We start from the raw sequence: 24,983 nt of genomic DNA, 5'->3' as shown, positions 1-24,983 counted from the left end.
TTGCGCGTGCGCATCTACAGCCTGCAAGCAGCATTGCCTTCCGTAGCCTGCAGCAGGCGTGCTCGCTGTTTGCAGCAGTGCCCAGCCTCTCTCTGCGAAATAATGCTTTTTGTATTCCCGCATGCCGTTTGTTTTCTTTTATAAAATGTCAAGTGCAGACAAGTCATAGTCTTAACCGTCATGGTCTATCGTCGATACAGTAGGTTGACCTAGCTCATACGATCCTCATCATCAAACGGTGGGTACTCGGCTCTGGCGTCATGCATGCACTACCACAGCCGGGGAACCAACGTTATATCAAGGTATAAACAGGATGAGGCCTATTTGTTAGACCCCGACCAACCCACCTCCGCTCAACGAGAATATCATCGTGATGGCCGATGATGATGATCAACAACAACCTGGTCAGCTGAAGCCCAACTCGGGATTGGGCTCTCTTCCAACGTTAGTACCAGGACTACAGGGCCCCGAGGCCAATGCGTTGCAGTACAAAATAAAGAATTCAATTTGGTAAGATATATATTAATGCGTTCAATGGTCAATGCACACTCACTCCACTTGACTAGTTTATAAATTAGCTACGGTGCTGCACAGCTACAAAATGATGACAGCTCGGGGTCTCGCCTGTCTCCTACCTTAACTCACGCCTTCTCGTTTAGGTCTTCGATTCGTTTGCTAATCAATATGTAGCTAGCTAATAGCTAACTACAGTGGTGTGTATTTAAGTAGCTAACGTTAGCTAGTAGTAGAATATGAATTGAGTTTAGGTTCGCTAGCTAGCTAATATTGGTTTTCTGTCCTTGTTGCTGGGGCTGGCTGTGAAATAATTGCTGCTAGCTAGTTAGCCGAGCTTGCTAGACAATTTACCAGACATATAGAAACATGTATTGCTCTTTAACTACACAAGCTATGTAGCCTGCTAGCTACATCATGACAGTTAGCTACATAGTTATAATTATGTATGCATAGCCAAAGAAGGCCCAATGACACCTGAGTCCTATGTACTGACACTCGTCTATTATCAATAACAGGTATACATCCGCAAATATGATTAGTCAGCCAAAGGTAGGTCCCTGACACAAATGATCCATAATGCCATTGAATACAGTGTTTGTGTATAACATGTACTGTTCCATATTCTTGGTAATGAGACCTGTCAAAAAAAAAATAACATTCCTAGATCCAAATGCACTGCATTGTGGAGATCTGAAAGGATTTGATATGATATAAATCGACCAAGGTGGAATATTCACCACATTGCACCTGTTAGGCTGGGCGATATGCCCAAAATATCATATCAAGGTATGTTTAATATTTTTGACAGTATGATGGTATTTTATGTTTTTTTTTTAATAATAAAAAGTTTGAATTATTCTTTATGAGTAGTGAGTGATCCTAGTGTGACATCACATACATTCTAAGTGATTTCAATGGGGTTTTTCTCCATTCTGTTTGGTTTATACTGTTCAATTCAACTTCAACCCCAAATAATTTTCTGTATTTCCATCCATTTCTGACACATTGGTGCGGCTGGCTTCTGGGTTAAGGGGGAAGTGTGTCAAGAAGCAGTGCGGCTTGGCAGGGTCGCGTTTCGGACAACACATGGCTATCTACCTTTGACTCTCCCAAGTCTGAATGGGAGTTTCATAGAAGGGGCAAGACTGTAACTACCAATTAGATATCACGAAATTGCAGAGAAAAAGGGGGTAAAATATAGATATAAATTATAGTGGGCACTTTGAATACAGCATTTGACATGACAATGAATGAAAATGCCAGGGAGGAGTTATTGTTACAGGGCAGGAATCAAAGTGTTGGTCAGTGTTTCCTAGGGGACCCTATAATCTTTGGCTACATTAAATGTTTCATCATGTAGCCAATATATTCATGCTTTGCCTATTCCTCTTTGTTTTAAAAGATACTGTTGCACAAGCAACATGCTGATTTTAGGCCTACACCATCACTGGTATCAGGCTAGCTACGTTTGCTCTGACTCAGTATATTTTATTAGCTAGCTAGCCAGCTAACTAACGATTAGCGGCTAACACGATTTACCTAAAACTTGCTAAGAAAAGACAAGCTAGCCGTTTGCAGATGTAAGAAACACAAACTAATAGTGTAATTATAGAACACTGGTGGATTTATATTAAGAAGTATAGTGGAAGCAGCATCGTTGCCATCAACATTGTTGCATGTGCTGCATTGAACATGCAGATTGAAGGCAAGTGTCTCGTGGTCAAGCAACAACAAATGCGCTGCTTAAGTGGCGGGGGGCGGGGCTAGGTTTGTGTGGAAGGCGGCATGGATAGAGAGAGAGAACCGAGAGGGATGACTCAGGTAACGGTGTAAAAAAAAATATATATATATATATATATATATATATATGTTACACATGGCATATGACATTTAACAAACCAAAACATTCAAATACAGTTAACCCAAACCGGTCTGTGCATCAATAGCGGGATATTGTAAACAATGTTATACCGCCCAGCCCTAGCACCTATCAGTTCAACACAGGTGCATAGGTTGTAGGTAGGCCATGGGAGAAAGAGGTCAATTTGAGATGCATACAACATTTTGTTCTGTGAGATTGAGGACTTTTGAGAACATGTTATGCTGCTGTCTTGTTCCCCTGTAAATATCTCCCATCCTCTCTCTCTTTCTCTCTCTCTCATTGTAGCAAATCTGTACAATCAAAAGTGGACAACATATTGGTGAGTAGAGTTGTTATTAATATATCGGCTTTGATGCAGCGTGAAAAACAACAGTTCAGCTTTTAGTTAAAGGTGCCCGTGTAGCGGTGTGCACCAATTTTTAGCAATCGCTTTGACTTCCTCATGTGTTTGTGAAGAATATGTCTCAGATATTACTAGGGCAACGGCTGTCTTTCAGTAACACTTTATTTAAATGCTGTGGGTATAATGCTTTATAACTAGGTATAAGCATGTATGAACCTTCATAGCTTATAAGGCTTCATAAGCCTTATAAGCTATCCAGGGTTGGGGTCAATTCCGTTTAAATTCCAATTCAGAAAGTACACTGAAATTCCAATTCTCTTCAATGCTTTTCAATAAGGACAATTTGGAATTTGGAATTTTGTTTACTTTCTGGATTCACTGGAATTGAAATGGAATTGACCCCAACCCTGAAGGGATCACTGGCTTTATTACGATGTAGCTACCTTGTCTGTGTCAACATTGAGAGCATGGCAGAGTGTCTGTTCACCCTCCTATCTCTGTCTGTTTTAGCGCTAGACTGATGTCGTCATGCAGTCTAAACATGGGTTGTGTTCATTATGGCATACTGTAGCGTAAAAAAAAAAAGAAAGAAGGAATTTAAAAACAATTGTTCTTTTTGGACCTTATAGAACCCCACAGTGGAAGTGCGTCATAATAACCATAATGCCTAGCGGTCAAACAGGGAAATGGTTCCAATCGTTTTTCCACCATTCATTTTTCCCATAGCGGATTTTTAGAAACACTTAAAATAAGGGCCGTGTTTGTGAAGGCTTACCCTGGCATGACGTTTTGATAAACATTTAAATCTATCTAGGACAAGGTAACTTTTATCAATATATTCAGTTCTATTTACTCTCAGATTTGAAAATGCAAATTAGCATCAAGACTACAAATCCCTGCAAGCTCCTGCACGTCATCTCTAGCTGACATCTTTGCTAACAGGTGTTGTGTCAATTTAAAACTTGCACAACAGTTCACAGAATTGTCAATGTAAGGGAGTTTAGACAATTTATTAATTACTAAATTTAGCTAATATAGTTCATCCAGAGATTCTTACCTTTGCCTCGATTCACCTGTCTCGTCCAGATCATCATGGCATTTGTAGTTCTTTATCATAGCCACTTTATCAGCTAATTCGTTTTTTGTGGGGGGTAAATACAGGAAAATATATTGATAAAAATCACCTTTTCCTAGAGAAATTTACAAGGTTATCAAAACGTCACGTAAGAGTAAGCCTACATGAAACACGGCCCTTATTTTAAGTGTTTCTAAAATCCTCTATGGGAAAAATTAAGGCTGGAAAAAACTATTGGAACCATTTCTTTGTTTGACCCCTGGGTTTAATGGGTAATTTGACTCTATCATGTTTGACCCCTGGGTTTAGTGGGTAATTTGACTCTATCATGTTTGACCCCTGGGTTTAATGGGTAATTTGACTCTATCATGTCCAGTTCCTCCCTGTTTCAGTCCGTTCTCTTCCTTTTTGTGCCTTATATAACGAACACGACCCTGGTAATAAACCTAACTCATATAAGGAGGACCCAATTAATATGTAAGGTTAGACCTACTTGTGTCAATCATAACAGAATGAAAGCAGACTATAGCTAGCCTATACTGTTAGAAAAGACAGAGGCAGGCAGAAGCTAACAAGCACATGGCATGCTGGTAGTGGTGGAGTAAATTGTTTTTTTTTATTCTCCGCTGATTGGCTGACAACTCTCACCTCGTTTATAAGTATGGGTTCCCCTAGCAACAAAGAGGCAAATAGAAGAGGAAGAGGTGAGATGAATTCCATTCTTAGAAGCCAATTGAAAAGGAGCTAGGGTGGAGTCTGTTGTGATGTGGAAATCAAAGACGTGTTGTCAGTGTGCCCGCTGACAGCATCTCTATATACAACATGCGTAGTGTTTTTGTTGTTGTTGATTATCATAATATCTAGGCTACATTTACATTACATTTGAGTCATTAGGAAGCACTCTTATCCAGAGCGACTTGGCTACAATCAGGTACATTCAACTAAGGTAGGTAAACTAACTGGCAGTGACAGAGAAGCAGATTCCATGGTTCCCATGGTCACAGAGATATACTATGTCTGTCCCATCAAAACATGTTTTGTTTCCCCTCTCTATCTTATACCTCGCTCTGTACATTTTACAGCAAGATGTTGAGAAGTTTACAGACATCGAGAAACTCTACCTCTACCTTAAGTTGCCTTCTGGTCCCAACAATGGCATTGATAAAAGGTAACGTCTTCCCCCTTTTTCTCTGATTTAGTTGTATTTGATTTAACAATTCAAAATACATCAAATATTACATCAAGCGACAGATACAGTGGCCTTCAGAAATTATTCATAACCCCGGGATTTATTCCAGATTTGTTGTGTTGCAGCTTGAATTCAAAATGGATTAAAACATTTTTTTTCTTTCTCACCCACCTATAACACAATACCTCATAATGACAGTGAAAACACATTTATTGAAAATGAAATACAGAAATATCTAAATTCACACCTCTGAGTGAATTCTTTGTAGAAGAACGTTAGGCAGCAATTACAGCTGTGAATTTTTCTGGGTAAGTCTATATAGCTTTGCACACCGAGAGTGTACAATATTTGCACATTATTCTTAAAAACAACAACAAATTCAAGCTCTTGTCAAGTTGTTGATCATTGCTAGTCAGCAATTTTCAAGTCTTGACATAGAATTTCAAGACAATTTTAGTCATAACTGTAACTCGGCCACTCAGGAACATTCAATGTCGTCTCGGTAACGAACTCCAGTATATATTTGGCCTTGTGTTTTAGGTTATTGTCCTGCTTAAAGGTGAATTTGCCTCCCAGACTGAACCAGGTTTTCCTCTGGGATTTTGCCTGTGCCTGTCTATTCCATGTATTGTTATCCTAAAAACCTCCCTAGTCCTTTACGATGAAAAGCATACCCATAACATGATGCAGCCACCACCATGCTTGAAAATATGAAGAGTGATACTCAGTGATGTGTTGTGTTGGATTTGCCCCAAACATAACGCTTTGTATTCAGGACATAAAGTTAATTTCTTTGCCATATTTTTTGCAGTTTTACTTTAGTGCCTTATTGCAAACAGGATGCATGTTTTGGAATATTTGTATTGTGACCAGGCTTCCTTCATTTAACTCTGTCATTTAGGTTATTATTGTGGAGTAACTACAATGTTGTTGATCCGTCCTCAGTTTTCTCCTATCACAGCCATTAAACTCTAACTGTTTTAAAATCACCATTGGCCTCATGGTGAAATCCCTGAGTGGTTTCCTTCCTCTCTGGCAACTGAGTTAGGAAGGATGCCTGTATCTTTGTAGTAACTGGGTGTATTGATACACCATCCAAAGTGTAATTAGTAACTTCACCATCCTCAAAGGGATGTTCAATGTTTGCTTTTTACATTTTTACCCATCTACCAATAGATACCCTTCTTTGCGAAGCATTGGATAACCTCCAAAGTCTTTGTGGTTGAATCTGTGTTTTCACTGTTCGACTGAAGGACCTTTCAGATAATTGTATGTGTGGGGTACAAAGATGAGGTAGTCATTCAAAAGTCCATGCAACTTATGTGACTTGTTAAAACAAATGTTTACTCCTGAACTTATTTAGGTTGGCCATAACAACGGGATTGAATACTTGTTGACTCAAGACATTTTCAGCTTTTCATTTTTAATTAATTTGTAAAAAAACAAATATCTAAAAAAGGTAATTCCACTTTCACATTGTGGGGTATTGTGTGTCGGCCAATGACACAAAATCTAAATGGTATCCATTTTAAATTCAGGCTGTAACACAACAAAATGTGGAAAAAGCCAAAGGGGTGTGAATACTTATTCTGTATCTCATTGTCGTTTGTAACCTATATTATTATTATTATTATTGCTGTGTTGATTGTGGTGCTCGCGACGGCTTTCAATTTGTCTTTGATTACATTTTTTTTTGTGACCTGATAATATAATTTTTTACCTCAGCTGTTTTTTTTCCATCACAGGCTGTATTCATATTTCGGTGCATTTGAAAAGAAAGTGTCTACAATTCCTTTTGCATCAAAATTCACCACTTCGTTCTCGGGTCTTGTGATCTTATGCTAATGTCCGTTAATATAATTGTTTATTTGTATCATTAATGAAGCGATACTAGTATAATGATTGATTTGCTATTATACCCTGTTTTCTATGTCCTTAATTGTATTTATTTTTTATTTTTTTAATCTCTTGTCTGTCTACCCGTCACCGCAACCCTTCAACACTGCAACTTCACTAGGACTGAGAATCAGAGAGCCTCCACTCCTGGACTATGGTTACTACATTACACACACACTATTTATTGCAAGAAATCAAAATAAAATCGGAGACTGTTTAAAAAAAAAAAAAAAAAAAAAACATTTTTACACATGGCCTTATCTGGTCAAACACATCACAAGAAAAAATATCAGTTTTGAATATTGTTTCGCCACTAACCGGTTTGTGTTGTTGTAACTTGAAACCGTTTCAGTGACCAGAGTGGCATGTCGTCCAGCCGAACACAGCAGATGTACGCTTTCAACTGGATCCGCAATCACCTAGAGGAGCACCCTGAGACATCACTGCCAAAGCAAGAGGTGTACGACGAATACAAGTGAGTATGACCTGTACATAGGGTTAAAAAGATTCCTGGAGTCAAAAGACAATAAGCAGGTCATCCTGAATACTCCAACTAGGATTTCTGGAAATGGGAATTTACGGGAATTTTGAAACCCTACTTACGTTCTCAGTACAGAATTTCCATTGAAAGTGCTTTCTAGACTAGGTTTAAACTGTGTCTAGGAAAGCAGCCCTTGAGTGGAGTATTAGCAGTAGTAGTAGTAGCGGTAGTAGTACTAGTATTAGTAGTAGTACTAGTATTAGTAGTAGTGGTAGTAGTAGTAGTAGTAGCGGTAGTAGTAGTAGCGGTAGTAGTAGTAGCGGTAGTAGTAGTAGTAGCAGCTGCAGTAGTACTAGTATTAGTAGTAGTAGTAGCGGTAGTAGTAGTAGCAGCTGCAGTAGTAGTAGTAGCGGTCGTAGTAGTAGCAGCGGTAGTAGTAGCAGTAGCAGCAGTATTAGTAGTACTAGTATTAGTATTAGTAGTAGTAGTGGTAGTAGTAGTAGTAGCGGCAGTAGCAGTAGTAGTAGCGGTAGTAGTAGTATCAGCGGTAGTAGTAGTAGTAGTACTAGTATTGGTAGTAGTAGCAGTAGCAGCAGTATTAGTAGTATTAGTAGTAGTACTAGTATTAGTAGTAGTGGTAGTAGTAGTAATAGTAGCGGTAGTAGTAGTAATAGTAGCGGTAGTAGTAGTAGCGGTAGTAGTAGCAGTAGTAGTAGTAGCGGTAGTAGTAGTAGCAGCTGCAGAAGTAGTAGTAGCGGTAGTAGTACTAGTATTGGTAGTAGTAGCAGTAGCAGCAGTATTAGTAGTACTAGTATTAGTAGTAGTACTAGTATTAGTAGTAGTGGTATTAGTAGCGGCAGTAGTAGTTGCAGTAGTAGTAGTAGTAGTAGCAGTAGTAGTGGTATTAGTAGCGGTAGTAGTAGTAGTAGTAGTAGTAGTGGTATTAGTAGTAGTAGTAGTAGTAGTAGTGGTATTAGTAGCGGCAGTAGGAGTAGCAGTAGTAGTAGCAGTAGCAGTAGTAGTAGTAGTAGTAGTAGTAGTAGTAGCAGCGGTAGTAGTACTAGTAGTAGTAGTAGTAGTGGTAGTAGTAGTAGTAGTGATAGTAGTAGTAGCAGCGGTAGTAGTACTAGTAGTAGTCGTAGTAGTTGTGGTAGTGGTAGTAGTAGTAGTAGTAGCAGTAGTAGTTGTAGTAGCAGCAGCATTAGTAGCAGTAGTAGTAGTAGTACTTGCAGTGGTTGTGTTAGTAGTAGTAGTAGCAGTACTTGCAGTAGTAGTGGTTGTAGTAGTAGTAGTTGTAGTAGCAGCAGTATTAGTAGTAGTAGCAGCAGTAGTCGTAGTAGCACTAGCATTAGTAGTAGCAGCAGAAGTAGTATTAGTTGCAGTATTAGTAGCAGCAGTAGTAGTAGCATTAGCAGCAGTAGTATTAGTAGCAGTAGTAGCAGTATTAGTAGCAGTAGCATTAGTAGTAGTAGTAGTAGCAGCAGTAGCGGTAGTAGTAGCAGTATCAGCTGTAGTAGTAGTAATAATAGTAGTAGTAGTAGCATTAGTAGCAGCAGTAGTAGCAGCAGTAGTAGTAGCGGTAGCAGCAGTAGTTGTATTAGTAGCAGTAGTAGTAGTAGTAGCGGTAGCAGCAGTAGAAGTAGTAGAATTAGCAGTAGTAGTAGCATTAGCAGTAGTAGCAGCAGTAGCATTAGCAGTACTAGTAGTAGCATTAGTAGCAGTAGCATTAGTAGCAGTAGCTTAGTAGTAGTAGCAGTAGCATTAGTAGCATTAGTAGTCGTAGTAGCAGCATTAGTAGCATCAGTAGTAGTAGAGGTAGCAGCAGTAGTAGTATTAGTAGCAGTAGTAGTAGTATTAGTAGCGGTAGCAGCAGTGGTAGTATTAGTAGCAGCCGTAGTAGTAGAAGTAGTAGCATTAGCAGCAGTAGTAGTAGTAGCAGTAGGATTAGCAGCAGTAGTAGTAGTATTAGTAGCAGTAGCAGTAGTAGCAGTAGCAGTAGTAGCAGTTGCATTAGCAGTAGTATTAGTAGCAGTAGCATTAGTAGTAGTAGCAGTTGCATTAGCAGTAGTAGTTAGTAGTAGCAGCAGTATTAGTAGCGATATTAGCAGTTGTAGCAGCAGTAGTAGTTAGTAGTAGGTAATGTTAGTAGCAGTAGCAGTGTTAGTAGCAGCAGTAGTAGTAGTGGTAGCAGAAGTAGTAGTTAGTAGTAGGTAATGTTTGTAGTAGTAGTAGTTACTAGTAGTTAATGTTAATAGTAGTAGTTAGAGGTAGCAGCTGTAGTTAGTAATAGTTGTTCATAGTAGCAGTTAGTAGTTAAAAAGGGGGATTTGTTTACACATTATTCACTAGAGAATCATCTAACTTTAGTGTGTTTCTTTCTGTTAACTGTTCAGATCAATCAAATGTATTTTATAAAGCCCTTTTCACATCAGCAGTGCAGTGGCAGAAATACAGTGGCTACAAATGACATGTACAGTATTGTGATAATACATGTACATATTAGTGGAGGACGACTCATAATAATGTCTGTAACGGAGCAAATGGAATGGCATCCAACACCTGGAAACAATGGAAACCATGGAAACCATGTGTTTGATGTATTTAGAACCATTCCACTGATTCCACTCCAGCCATTACCACGAGCCCGTCCTCCCTAATTAAGGGAGCCTCATCAGCCTCCTGTACTACAGATTGTATTGTCATAATGCATGTTTATCATGTTGTGAATGTGTTTCAGGAGCTACTGTGACAGTCTTGCCTACCACCCACTGAGTGCTGCAGACTTTGGAAAGATCATGAAGAACGTGTTTCCCAACATGAAGGCTCGCCGCCTGGGCATGAGAGGCAAATCTAAATACTGTTATAGTGGACTGAGGAAGAAAGCTTTTGTTCACATGCCTTCTCTGCCCAACTTGGACTTACAAAAATCAGATGACGGTGTAAGTTTACATGATGGCTTTTTTTTTGTTGCCCGGAAGTGGCCATAATCATTTCAGAACAAGTACATGTAGATTTCAGGGTTGGGGTCAGTTCCATTTCATCAGGGTTGGGGTCAGTTCTATTTCATCAGGGTTGGGGTCAGTTCCATTTCATCAGGGTTGGGGTCAGTTCCATTTCATCAGGGTTGGGGTCAGTTCCATTTCATCAGGGTTGGGGTCAGTTCCATTTCATCAGAGTTGGGGTCAGTTCCATTTCATCAGAGTTGGGGTCAGTTCCATTTCATCAGAGTTGGGGTCAGTTCCATTTCATCAGAGTTGGGGTCAGTTCCATTTCATCAGAGTTGGGGTCAGTTCCATTTCATCAGGGTTGGGGTCAGTTCCATTTCATCAGGGTTGGGGTCAGTTCCATTTCATCAGGGTTGGGGTCAGTTCCATTTCATCAGAGTTGGGGTCAGTTCCATTTCATCAGAGTTGGGGTCAGTTCCATTTCATCAGAGTTGGGGTCAGTTCCATTTCATCAGAGTTGGGGTCAGTTCCATTTCATCATATAGTTGGGGTCAGTTCCATTTCATCAGGGTTGTGGTCAGTTCCATTTCATCAGAGTTGGGGTCAGTTCTATTTCATCAGGGTTGGGGTCAGTTCCATTTCATCAGAGTTGGGGTCAGTTCCATTTCAATTCAGTCAATTCAGGAAGTAAACTGAAATTCTAATTCCAAATCTCATTGAAAAGCAAGTTTAGGAAAATTGGAATTTCAGTTTAGATCTGAATTTAAATGGAATTGACCCAAGTAGATCCACCCTAACTCCAGACAGGATATCAGATCTGAAGGACCTCTTCCGTACTAACCCTCTTCCCTCATCTCCCCCCCAGTGTGAGTTAATGGAGCCGTCGTCGGGCCAGTCTCCCAGTGCGGAGGATGAGATGCGCTCCGCGGCCTGTGGCTTGGTGTGTGAGTGGGCTCAGAAGGTCCTCAGCAGACAGTTTGATGCCGTGGAGGACCTGGCTCGCTTCCTGCTCAACAGTCACTACATAGGAACCAAGTCTATGGCTGCCCTCACCGTCATGACTGGGGCTCCCACAGGTAGGCATGGCTAATGGGGATGGTATGGAAGGTACAGGTAGGCATGGCTAATGGGGATGATGGTATGGAAGGTACAGGTAGGCATGGCTAATGGGGATGGTGGTATGGAAGGTACAGGTAGGCATGGCTAATGGGGATGGTGGTATGGAAGGTACAGGTAGGCATGGCTAATGGGGATGGTGGTATGGAAGGTACAGGTAGGCATGGCTAATGGGGATGGTGGTATGGAAGGTACAGGTAGGCATGGCTAATGGGGATGGTGGTATGGAAGGTACAGGTAGGCATGGCTAATGGGGATGGTGGTATGGAAGGTACAGGTAGGCATGGCTAATGGGGATGGTGGTATGGGAGGTACAGGTAGGCATGGCTAATGGGGATGGTGGTATGGAAGGTACAGGTAGGCATGACTAATGGGGATGGTGGTATGGAAGGTACAGGTAGGCATGGCTAATGGGGATGGTGGTATGGAAGGTAGGCATGGCTAATGGGGATGGTGGTATGGAAGGTACAGGTAGGCATGGCTAATGGGGATGGTGGTATGGAAGGTACAGGTAGGCATGACTAATGGGGATGGTGGTATGGAAGGTACAGGTAGGCATGGCTAATGGGGATGGTGGTATGGGAGGTAGGCATGCCTAATGGGGATGGTGGTATGGAAGGTAGGCATGGCTAATGGGGATGGTGGTATGGGAGGTAGGCATGGCTAATGGGGATGGTGGTATGGAAGGTACAGGTAGGCATGGCTAATGGGGATGGTGGTATGAGAGGTAGGCATGGCTAATGGGGATGGTGGTATGGGAGGTAGGCATGGCTAATGGGGATGGTGGTATGGGAGGTAGGCATGGCTAATGGGGATGGTAGTATGGGAGGTAGGCATGGCTAATGGGGATGGTGGTATGGGAGGTAGGCATGCCTAATGGGGATGGTGGTATGGAAGGTAGGCATGGCTAATGGGGATGGTGGCATGGGAGGTAGGCATGGCTAATGGGGATGGTGGTATGGAAGGTACAGGTAGGCATGGCTAATGGGGATGGTGGTATGGAAGGTACAGGTAGGCATGGCTAATGGGGATGGTGGTATGGAAGGTACAGGTAGGCATGGCTAATGGGGATGGTGGTATGGAAGGTACAGGTAGGCATGGCTAATGGGGATGGTGGTATGGAAGGTACAGGTAGGCATGGCTAATGGGGATGGTGGTATGGGAGGTACAGGTAGGCATGGCTAATGGGGATGGTGGTATGGAAGGTACAGGTAGGCATGGCTAATGGGGATGGTGGTATGGAAGGTACAGGTAGGCATGGCTAATGGGGATGGTGGTATGGGAGGTACAGGTAGGCATGGCTAATGGGGATGGTGGTATGGAAGGTACAGGTAGGCATGGCTAATGGGGATGGTGGTATGGGAGGTACAGGTAGGCATGGCTAATGGGGATGGTGGTATGGGAGGTACAGGTAGGCATGGCTAATGGGGATGGTGGTATGGAAGGTAGGCATGGCTAATGGGGATGGTGGTATGGAAGGTACAGGTAGGCATGGCTAATGGGGATGGTGGTATGGAAGGTACAGGTAGGCATGGCTAATGGGGATGGTGGCAAGGATGACCGCAGTCAATGTGGCTCAACTGTCAACAGGGGACTTAGCTGTTAACAGGGGCCTCAGCTGTCAACAGGGGGCTCAGCTGTCAACAGGGGGCTCAGCTGTCAACAGGGGGCTCACCTGTCAACAGGGTTGTCACCTGTCAACAGGGGACTCAGCTGTTAACAGGGGGCTCAGCTGTCAACAGGGGGCTCAGCTGTCAACAGGGGGCTCAGCTGTCAACAGGGGGCTCACCTGTCAACAGGGTTGTCACCTGTCAACAGGGGGCTCAGCTGTCAACAGGGGGCTCAGCTGTCAACAGGGGGCTCAGCTGTCAACAGGCGACTCAGCTGCCAACAGGGGACTGAGCTGTTAACAGGGGGCTCAGCTGTCAACAGGGGCTCAACTGTCTTGCTCATGTATCAAGCTCCAGTTGAAGATGTAATGTTTTGGGTGACGGAGTCTAACGCTAGTTCTGAAGATTCAAAAACCGTTTTAAACTCTCAGGTGTGTTGACTCTGAAAAGTATTGGTTACTTCTCATCTGTATGTCTCACCAGGTCTAAAGACGCCCACGCCAACCTCTGCGTTCGTGCCCACGTCCGAGGCCTCGTCCTTCCAGCCGCAGGTGAAGACGCTTGCCTCTCCCTCGGTAGACGCCAAGCAGCAGCTCCAGAGGAAGATCCAGAAGAAACAGCAGGAGCAGAAGCTCCAGTCCCCCCTGCCTGGAGAGGCCCAGGGACAGAACCAGGCCAGGAGGACAGAGGCCAGCACCCCAGGGCCAGCTATCCCCTGTGGAAGTCCTGCTCTGCTCTCACCACAACCTACCATTGGTATAGTGGTGGCAGCTGTCTCCAGTCCCATCACGGTAAGAAGGGGTTATTAACACACATACACAGACACAGACACACACACAGTTGAAGTCGGAAGTTTACATACACCTTAGCCAAATACATTTAAAGTCAGTTTTTCACAATTCCTGACATTTAATCCTAGTAAAAATTCCCCGTTTTAGGTCAGTTAGCATCACCACTTGAGAATGTGAAATGTCAGAATAATTGTAGAGAGAATGATTTATTTCAGCGTTAATTTCTTTCATCACATTCTCAGTGGGTCAGAAGTTTACATACACTCAATTAGTATTTGGTAGCATTGCCTATAAATTGTTTAACTTGGGACAAATGTTTCGAGTTGCCTTCCACAAGCTTCCCACATAAGTTGGGTGAATTTTGTCCCATTCCTCCTGACAGACCTGGTGTAACTGAGTCAGGTTCGTAGGCCTCCTTGCTCGCATGCGCTTTTTCAGTTCTGCCCACAAATTTTCTATAGGTTTGAGGTCAGGGCTTTGTGATGGCCATCCAATACCTTGACTTTATTGCCCTTAAGCCATTTTGCCACAACTTTAGATGTATGCTTGGGGTCATTGTCCATTTGGAAGACCAATTTGTGACCAAGCTTTAACTTCCTGACTGATGTCTTGAGATGTTGCTTCAATATATCCACATAATTTTCCTCCCACATGATGCCATCTATTTTGTGAAGTGCACCAGTCCCTCCTGCAGCAAAGCACCCCCACAACATGATGCTGCCACCCCCGTGCTTCACGGTTGGGATGGTGTTCTTCACCTTGCAAGCATCCCCCTTTCTCCTCCAAACATAACGATGGTAATTATGGCCAAACAGTAAAAATTTGATTTCATCAGACCAGAGGACATTTCTCCAAAAAGTACGATCTTTGTCCCCCCCCATGTGCAGTTGCAAACCGTAGTCTGGCTTTTTTATGGCGGTTTTGGAGCAGTAGTTTCTTCCTTGCTGAGCGGCCTTTCAGGTTATGTCGATATAGGACTCGTTTTACTGTGGCTATACATACTTTTGTACCTGTTTCCTCCAGCATCTTCACAAGGTCCTTTGCTGTTGTTCTGGGATTGATTTGCACTTTTCGCACCAAAGTACGTTCATTTCTAGGAGACAGAACGCGTCTCCTTCCTGAGCGGTATGATGGCTGCGTGGTCCCATGGTGTTTATACTTGCGTACTATTGTTTGTACAGATCAACGTGGTACCTTCAGGCGTTTGGAAATCGCTCCCAAGGATGAACCAGACTTGTGGAGTTCTACACTTTTTTTTCTGAGGTCTTGGCTGATTTCTTTATATTTTCCCATGATGTCAAGCTTAGAGGCACTGAGTTTGAAGGTAGTCCTTGAAATACATCCACAGGCACACCTCCAATTGACTCAAATGATGTCAATTAGCTTATCAGAAGCTTCTAAAGCCATGACATAATTTTCTGGAATTTCCAAGCTGTTTAAAGGCACAGTCAACTTAGTGTATGTAAACTTCTGACCCACTGGAATTGAGATACAGTGAATTATAAGTGAAATCATCTGTCTGTAAACAATTGTTGTAAAAATGACTTGTGTCATGCACAAAGTAGATGTCCTAACCAACTTGCCAAAACTATAGTTTGTTAACAAGAAGTTAGTGGAGTGGTTGAAAAACGAGTTTTAATGACTCCAACCTAAGTGTATGTAAACTTCCGACTTCAACTGTACGCACACAGATCAGACAAGATTGATAATGGTTAGTCCAGGTTTGGTCAGTGTAGGTCGTCATTGTAAATAATCATTTGTTTTTAACCGACTTGCCTCGTTAAATAAAGGTTAAAAACACTACGTAGTCAAAAAAATGACACAGAAATAAACCAGATAAGTGTTTTTCCTAGAAGTATTTTTCGTGTTTAATGTTTAATAGTCATAATTCCCTACTCGAACCACCGTGTCCGTTGTCCCCCCACCCCCCCCCCTGCAGGTCCAGAGGAGCAGACAGCTGATGACTTCCCCTAGCCCAGTGGGATCCGCCGAGGGGAAGGTCCTGCCAACGGTCAACTTCCAGGTGGTCACCCACACCCAGTCTCTGACCCACAGGCAGTCACCGAAGACTCCCCAAAACATCTCAGCCAGCCCAGTGGGCGACCGCCTGGCCAGGCACAGGTAACAACCAGAATAAGGAAGTATAAACTATACCGTCAGAACCAAAACCTAAGGTTAGGCATAGAGTTCAAATTAAGTAAGGTTAAGGGTCAGGAACAAGGGTTAAGTTGGATATAGTTTCAGAGGGGTTAAGGTAAGGTTTAGGGTAATGCGTTATTGTTCTGCTGGTTAAATTGACACTGTCTAATAGACATTAATTAACACGAAATCTGTAGTTTGTGTTAATCTATTTCCATCTCCTGGAACCACAGGTACCCCCAGATCCTCCCCAAGCCCTCAGCCACAGGGGCCATCACCCTGCGTTCGCCCCCCACCCTGCTCATCACAAACAGCCCTATGAAGACCCACCACGTTGTCAAGATGACCGCCATCTCCCTGGCCCCTAGCAACACTCTCAGTACCAGCAGTAACAGTATGGTCCTCAGGCCAGCCTCGGCCGGGGTGGGAACCACCACCACCACCACCACCACCTTTACCACCATCGCTGCCCTAGAGGAGGTCCAGGGACAGAGCCAGGGAGGCCCCCAGCCCCAGCCACCCCCCAGTCCCCTGCAGCATGGCCTGGCGCCCCACCCTCCACCCCTATTCCCACAGTGGTCCCTGAGGCCATCATCACTGATAATAACCCGGGCTGTAACTCTGATAAACGGAGCACCATAAAGCAGTCCCCCTGTGGGGCCAAAGGTCCAGAGAGAGCCACCAAGTACCGAGCGGCCAGCGAACCCTCGCTTATGGTCAAATGCTCACCAGGACCTGACAGAGTGACCGCTAGGACCAAAAGCGTCTCATTCTCCTCCACTTCTCCTCCAGCTGCTGTCACCAATGCAGCGATCAAGTGGGCGGGGCCTCAGCAGGACAGCAATAAGAGCATCATCGCCACCACCTGTCATCAAGAAAGTCCTTTGTATCTGACCGTTGCTCCCTCGGCCAATCAAAATACTCCTAACGTCAGCGGAATGTCCTCCTCGTCCAATGGCTCGTCGGCTGTTACCTTATTGTCCCCTAAAGACTCCTCGTTCGGGGTCAAGAGCCCCAGGAAGCGGGCCGGCCCCGGGCTGGATTCCTCCCACGTCATCCCTGTGAAGCGCGTCTTCATCTCCCAGCAGCCTTTGAGTGTGACCTTTGACCCCAAACCATGGGTTCCAGCTAGACCTGGCACTCCGGCCAGACCTGAGAGTGCCCCCTGTCGAGTGACGGTGAAACAACACCTAGTGCCCACGAAGATCCTGGCGCTGTCCGACTCGCCTGTCACGAACGCAGACATCTCCTCCCTCTCTTCCTCGCAGGCTGTCGTCAGTGTGAAGCCACAGGTCTCCTCGTTGCTGGTAGTGAAACGTGAAGACCCGTCCTCTCGAGGACTAACACTAAGCACTGTTAGCAGTCACACCAGCAGCACTGCAGCCCCTGATAGCACCACCACCACAATGTCTGAGCAGCAGCATCAATCTGAGGCCTCTGTTTCTGCGATGGCGGTTGGAGCACAGCATCAATCTGAGGCCTCTGTTTCTGCGATGGCGGTAGGAGCACAGCATCAATCTGAGGCCTCTGTTTCTGCAATGGCGGTAGGAGCACAGCATCAATCTGAGGCCTCTGTTTCTGCAATGGCGGTAGGAGCACAGCATCAATCTGAGGCCTCTGTTTCTGCAATGGCGGTTGGAGCACAGCAACAATCTGAGGCCTCTGTCTCTGCGATGGCGGTAGGAGCACAGCAACAATCTGAGGCCTCTGTCTCTGCGATGGCGGTTGGAGCACAGCAACAATCTGAGGCCTCTGTCTCTGCGATGGCGGTAGGAGCACAGCAACAATCTGAGGCCTCTGTTTCTGTGATGGGGGATATAAAGAGCACAATGTGGGAGGAGTCAGCTGCGGGGCACCCGGAAGAGCTGCAGAAACAGACCTTCAGTCAGAATGTGAGTCTATAGCTGTGTTCGAATACCCATACTGTGTACTACATACTTAATGCGTATATACTACATATTATATACTATTAGTATACTGTAAACAAACTATCCTTTCAGTTGAGTGTACTAGCGGTTCGCCGGTCTACCGGAAGTTAATGCTGTTGCTATGCAACTTATTGCTAGCTTGTTAGCATAACAAATGACTAGCTAGACATTTTACGACTTCGTTAAAGATGTCCATTAAGAACGCACAATGACTACACCACTAAGCTACCGCTAAGCTAAGAATGACTTTAACAATTAAGTCAATAGGTTGCGTTTGTAAATGAACTCTGGCTATCTACTCCGATTTCAACCATAACCACGCTGCATTTTGGTCCTCCTCTCCTTCCCAGGAAGAAAACCGTAACATATCTACTCCGATTTCAGAGCACTCTCGTCTGAGTGTGCCAAAAGTGTAGAATAACTGGCAAATTTACAAACACTCAACACCCGTGGAATATGGCTGGTGTCACTAAACGTTTGCAAAAAAGCTCAATGAAATTGTTTCCAGCAGCACAGTTACAGTCACCAACGCTCTGGATAACATGAAAACAGCCTAACCAGCTCTGCTAGGGTGGGTTAAATGGTCAGAGAGGTGTTCTCTCATTTGTGTCTGGAAGAAGCTAGCATGCTAGCCAACGTTATAAAGTTAGCTTGGGTGCTTGACTGCCTGTTGTGAGGTCAGAAAACTCGGATCAACCCTACTCTTCGGCCAGAGCGTCCAGCGTGCACTCTGAGAGCAAAACGAATTTACAAACGGACAATCTGACAACGCTCTGATTTTACTAACGCACCCTGAATTTACGAACACACCCTTAGTAGCCAACTAACGTTAGGTAGCTAGCTAACATACCCGGTACATACTACTGTAATGATATGCTATGCGTATCTTAAGGCTAGCATAGCTTACACATAATGTGTAAGGTAACTTATTTAAAGCAAATGAATTTGTATCCGTTCTCGTCAGTCTGCATATTTTCCGCCATTTTCTTCAAATCTGAAAACATTGTGAAGCCACGCCCATTTTGATGAAGAATTGCATTATGGGCCCTAAAAGCACGGAAATAGTGTCCACTGCTTGTGTACTTTGTATTTTGGTGAATGTAATATATGACATCCTGGAACTTTTGGCATACTAACTATATCCACTCTTTGACCAATAAGCATACTACATACTCAATGTATGTCACAAATACTACTTAGGTTAGTGCAGTTAGTATGAGTATTCCAACATAGTTTATATGTGTGGCCCCTCTATGTCTATGTATAGTGCTAATTGTATTTAAATAGATAAGAGTTTAGAAAAGTTATGTCATTCCACAATATTTTAACACCGGACACCGATTCAAATGTAACGCAACATTTTTAATCATCCTCTTGCCTACCTCATTTGAACACACACTTGTATATATACTTTTTTTTCCTATTGCGTTATTGCCTGTATGTTTTGTTTATTCCATGTGTAACTCTGTGTTGTTGTTTGTGTCGCACTGCTTTGCTTTATCTTGGCCAGGTCGCAGTTGTAAATGAGAACTTGTTCTCAACTAGCTTACCTGGTTAAATAAAGGTGAAATAAATAAAAAATCCTTGTAGGGTAATGTCAATGAAACGTTGTCCCTCCTCTGATGGTCAATAAAGTTCTATTCTGCTTTTTAAAATTCTAGATACCAGCAGACCACACCAAGCAGCAGGCCCTGGGCTCCACCATGAACCAACACCAACTCCCAAACATCATGTCCCAGACCTCAGACTCCTCTGATCAGTTATCTGGCCTTCACCAGGAGATGGTGGACTTTGCCTCCTCAGCCTCCCAGCACGGCTCCACCATGGACTACTTCTCCTTTAACGATGACGATATGACCCAGGACAGCATAGTGGAGGAACTGGTTCAGATGGAAGAACAGATGAAGCTGAAGGGCCTCCAGCCGTTGTTCAGTAGCTGTGTGGATAATATCTCTCTCCAGGGCCAGCCGGGGGCCCCCAGGGGTCCATCCTCAACACTCACCACCAGGGGGATAGTTCCTCTTTCTACCAGTCTGCCCATAGCAGCACAACCCCCATCCAGACTCCCACCCCGACTCCCACCCCAACTCCAACCCCGACCCCCACCGAGATGACTCTCGGTGGGCACGGGCTGACCAGAGAGAGCCCCTGTTGCCATCACAGCATGGCCCCTATCACGCCCGTGGAGGGGCCTCTAGGAGGCCGACACACCCCTATAAGCGCTCTGTCTAACTGTTCTAGCGGCATCCCGCCCAGCCCGGTGGAGTGCAGGAACCCGTTTGCCTTCACCCCTATCAACTCCAGCATGGCAGGGGGTTACCACGATGCCTCTGTGGTGTCTGTCTCCTCCAGTCCCATCAAGCCCATGCAGAGACCCATGGCCACTCACCCTGATAAGGCTAAACTGGAGTGGATCAACAACCGCTACAACAGTAGTGGTACTGAAGCTACTGGAGGAGTCGGAGCAGGGTCAGGTTCCGGGTTATCCATCTCTAACCACAGCCTTGGTGGACTCCTGCCTAGTTACCAGGATCTAGTTGATGACCATTTCCGTAAGCCGCACGCCTTCGCTGTTCCGGGCCACAGTGGCCAGTCTTTCCAGTCTCAGTCCAGACTGCAGGATGGCGAACACTTCTCTCCCATCTCCCCGGTGCAACAGCAGATGACCAGCGTGTCGACCACGCCCACCAACACTCCAACCAAACAGGATGAGAGATTTGCTGTGCCCGCTCCTTTAGACAACAAGGGCGGCGCCTCATCGTCGGGGGGCGGGACGTTCCGTTGCCGTAGCGTCAGCCCCGCCGTCCGCCAGAGGACCTTCAGCGGCACCGGCACAACACCCGGCACTAGCACAACCACTCAATTGGTCGTCTCCCCTTTCAGCTCCCCCATGACCTCCTCCGAGATACTCAGCTTCCTGTCCAATAGCCAATCGGTGGGCAGTAACCTCCACAGCATGGCCCAGCGCAGCCAATCGGTGCCCTTAAACATCATGATGCAGAGCGTTGTGGAGATGGAGCTGCTTCCTGTAGAGATGCAGGCCATCCAGGGACAGAACCAGAGTAACGTCAATAAGATCACCAACGTCCTCTTGAGTAAGATGGACTCTGGCGTGGACGACACAGTCAGGGGCCTGGGCATCAACAACTTCCCCTCCAACTACACTGCCCGCATGAACCTCACCCAGATGCTGGAGACCCAGTCTCAGAGCCAGGCCACCAATGGGAGCTTCACAACCGGAAGGGGAGGAGGTAACACCCACCAATCCCACCTTCAGCTGCAGACCGTCAGCTCCAGCCCTGCCTCCTTCGACCTCCAGCAGCATGGGAGCTACCTCACCAGCGCTGGAGGAGGCGGGGGGGGTGTGAGCTTCTCCTCTGGAGACAACCAAGCACAAACAGGTCCTGGTGAGAATGTGGACCTGGAGCTCCAGCAGATCCAGGGCCTCCAAGAGCTCCAGACCCAGACCCAGCTCCAATCCCAGGCTAGACTGCTCCAGAGTCCACATCCCCAGCTCCAGGGTGGGCTCCAGCTTCTCCAGACCCAGACCCAGCTCCAATCCCAGACTAGACTGCTCCAGAGTCCCCATCCCCAGCTCCAGGGTGGGCTCCAGCTTCTCCAGACCCAGACCCAGCTCCAATCCCAGGCTAGACTGCTCCAGAGTCCCCAGCTCCAGCTTCTCCAGACCCAGTCCCAGGTACTCCTCCAGCCCACCCCCACCCAGCAGCAACAGGAGGATGATGCCCAGCAACAGCTAGACTTCAACAACACTGTTAAAGACCTGTTAGGTGATGACGGCCTCAACGTTGACGCTGAAGGCCTCAACCCCAGCTCTCAACTGGTCGGTCAGGTGGCGTCAGAGCTTAATGCTGCCGTGGTGTCCGACTTCACCAATGACATCAGGTTGACCTCCGACCTTTCCAACAGCATCACTGACCTGAACACACTGGACGCCAACCTCCTGTTCAATCCGTCCAATCAGCAGCAAGAACAGTACGAAGACGCCACACTGGAAGAGCTGAAGAACGATCCTCTGTTTCAGCAGATATGTAGTGATACTGTGAACTCCTCGTTCGACTGGCTAGAGAGCAAAGACCAGCCTACTACCGTAGAGATGTTGGGCTAATGTTGTTATTGGACGCATCCCAAATGGATGCTCATTCCCTACATAGTGCACTACTTTTCATCAGGGTCCATAGGGGCGACCCATAGGGCCTGGTCAAATGAAGTGCACTAAATATAGGGAATAGGATGCCATTTCAAATGCAAACCAGTATTTTTAAATAAGTATTTATGGTTTTCGTTTTGTTGTCTTTTGTTTTGAACTGTGAGTAATTTGTATACAGTATATTTGGGAAAATATTCAGACCCCTTCACTTTTTACACATTTTGTTACGTTACATTATTTTTCTAAAATGGACTCAATTGTTCCCCCCATCAATTTACACACAATAACCCATAATGACATCACAATACCCCATAATGACATCACAATACCCCATAATGACAAATACCAAAATATTACATTTACATAAGTATTCAGACCCTTTACTCAGTACTTTGTTGAAGTACCTTTGGCAGCGATTACAGCCTCGAGTCTTCTTGGTTATGACACTACAAGTATGGCACACCTGTATTAGGGGAGTTTCTCCCATTCTTCTCAGCAGATCCTCTCAAGCTCTGTCAGGCTGGATGGGGATCGTTGCGGCACAGCTATTTTCAGGTCTCTCCAGAGGTGTTCTCTCGGGTTTAAGTCCAAGCTCTGGCTGGGCCACTCAAGGACATTCACAGACTTGTCCCCTAAGCCACTCCTGCGTTGTCTTGGCTGTGTGCTTAGGGTCGTTGTCCCATTGGAAGGTGAACCTTCGCCCCAGTCTGAGGTCCTGATCGCTCTGGAGCAGGTTTTCATCAAGGATCTCTGTACTTTGCTCTGTTCATCTTTCCCTCGATCCTGACTAGTCTCCCAGTCGCTGCCTCTGAAAAACGACCAACAGCATGATGCTGCCACCACCATGCTTCACCGTAGAGATGGTGGAGGTTTCCTCCAAACATGACGCTTGGCATTCAGGCCAAAGAGTTCAATCTTGGTTTCATCAGACCATAGAATCTTATTTTTCATGGTCTGCGTCCTTTAGGTGCCTTTTGGCAAACTCCAAGCGGGCTGTTATGTGCCTTTTACTGTGGAGTGGCTTCCGTCTGGCCATTCTACCATAAAGGCCTGATTGGTGGAGTGCTGCAGAGAAAGTTGTCCTTCTGGAAGGTTCTCCCATCTCCACAGAGAAACTCTGGAGCTCTGTCGGAGCGACCATCGGGTTCTTGGTCACCTCCCTGACCAAGGCCCTTCTCCCCTGATTTCTCCGTTTGGCCGGGTGGCCAGCTCTAGGAAGAGTCTTGGTGGTTCCAAACTTCTTCCATTTAAGAATGATGGGGACCTGTGTTCTTGGGGACCTTGGATGCGCAGACATTTTTTGGTATGCTTCCCCAGATCCTGTGCCTCGACACAATCCTGTATCGGAGCTCTACCGACAATTCCTTATACCTAAATGGCTTGGTTTTTGCTCTGACTCGCACTTTGAACTGTGGGACCTTATATAGAGAGGTGTGTGCCTTTCCAAAACATGTCCAATCAATTGAATTTACCACAGGTGGACTCAAATCAAGTTGTAGAAACATCTCAAGGATGATCAATGGAAACAGGATGCACCTGAGCTCAATTCCGAGTCTCATAGCAAAGGGTCTTAATACTTATGTAAATAACGTATTTCAGTTTTTTATTTTTTATAAATTTGCAACAACAAAAAAAAAACTGTTTCCGCTTTGTCATTATGAGGTATTGTGATGTCATTATGAGGTATTGTGATGTCATTATGAGGTATTGTGTGTAGATTGATGAGAACATTTTTTTATTTAATCCATTTTAGAATAAGGCTGTAACGTAATGTGGAAAAGGTCAAGGGGTCTGAATACTTTCCGAATGCTCTGTATACCTGTTTATTTATTACTGTTTGTTGGGGAAAAAACTTCTGGACTCTTGGCCATTTGTCCAATGAAAAGTGCCAGCCAAACTCTTCCTACTGACACGCTGCTTTATAGCACTGTTAGCCTAACCCTCTCATACTGACATGCTGCTTTATAGCACTGTTAGCCTAACCCTCTCCTACTGACATGCTGCTTTATAGCACTGTTAGCCTAACCCTCTCCTACTGACACGCTGCTTTATAGCACTGTTAGCCTAACCCTCTCCTACTGACATGCTGCTTTATAGCACTGTTAGCCTAACCCTCTCCTACTGACACGCTGCTTTATAGCACTGTTAGCCTAACCCTCTCCTACTGACATGCTGCTTTATAGCACTTACGCTGCTTTATAGCACTGTTAGCTAACCTCTTACTGACATGCTGCACTGTTAGCCTAACCCTCTCCTACTGACATGCTGCTTTATAGCACTGTTAGCCTAACCCTCTCCTACTGACACGCTGCTTTATAGCACTGTTAGCCTAACCCTCTCCTACTGACACGCTGCTTTATAGCACTGTTTTTTGTTGTTATCGGATTCACAGTACCACTTAATTTCACCTTCCAATGAGATCAAAAATGAGAGCATTTCAAGTATTAGATGGTATTTTAAAGCATTCCCGTGAGACAATGGGCTGCATCTGAAAATGAATGGATGCTTATTGCCTACATAGTACACTGCTTTTGGCCAGGGCCCGCCTTTTGGCCAGGGCCCGCGTAGGCATTTCAGTGGCAGACTTGTTGAAAGGGATAAGATTTCTCAAGGTTTGATGAATACCACAAAGTTAAACCTTATCTTACATTTTAATTGTCTACTCATTCAACAATGCAATATGTTCTGAAATCACCTAATACATCACTTAATACACTCTGACACACACAATCACACATATCACACACTATCACACACAATCACACAATCAAAAATTAACTTCACCAAAAAAATGTTTTCTGTGAGATGTTGTATCCTGTTTTAGAAGAGTGTGTTTCAAAAGTGAATCCAAACCCGAAAAATACAATATTGGACTTATTAGGCAACTTAATGACATGCGCATTA

General features: G+C 44.8%; 1 protein-coding gene across 1 annotated transcript; it reads left to right on the top strand.

The window, feature by feature from the left end:
* The first annotated feature begins 52 nt into the window (after positions 1-52).
* LOC115144685 (DNA-binding protein RFX7-like) lies at positions 53-24,260 on the top strand. Its single transcript, XM_029685698.2, is given in 13 exon segments — positions 53-510; positions 2,684-2,717; positions 4,899-4,984; positions 7,023-7,058; positions 7,254-7,376; positions 10,120-10,321; positions 11,193-11,403; positions 13,537-13,844; positions 15,784-15,965; positions 16,217-16,482; positions 16,485-17,875; positions 19,573-19,876; positions 19,879-24,260. Coding segments are annotated over 13 exon segments (5,439 nt in total). The 5' UTR covers positions 53-373; the 3' UTR covers positions 22,038-24,260.
* The last annotated feature ends 723 nt before the right edge of the window (positions 24,261-24,983 follow it).

The sequence above is a fragment of the Oncorhynchus nerka genome, linkage group LG17, assembly GCF_034236695.1.
Source record: "Oncorhynchus nerka isolate Pitt River linkage group LG17, Oner_Uvic_2.0, whole genome shotgun sequence".
Taxonomy (NCBI): Eukaryota; Metazoa; Chordata; class Actinopteri; order Salmoniformes; family Salmonidae; genus Oncorhynchus; species Oncorhynchus nerka.
Note: the sequence above shows the minus strand (reverse complement) of the source record. Positions and strands in the feature narration are given on the sequence as shown.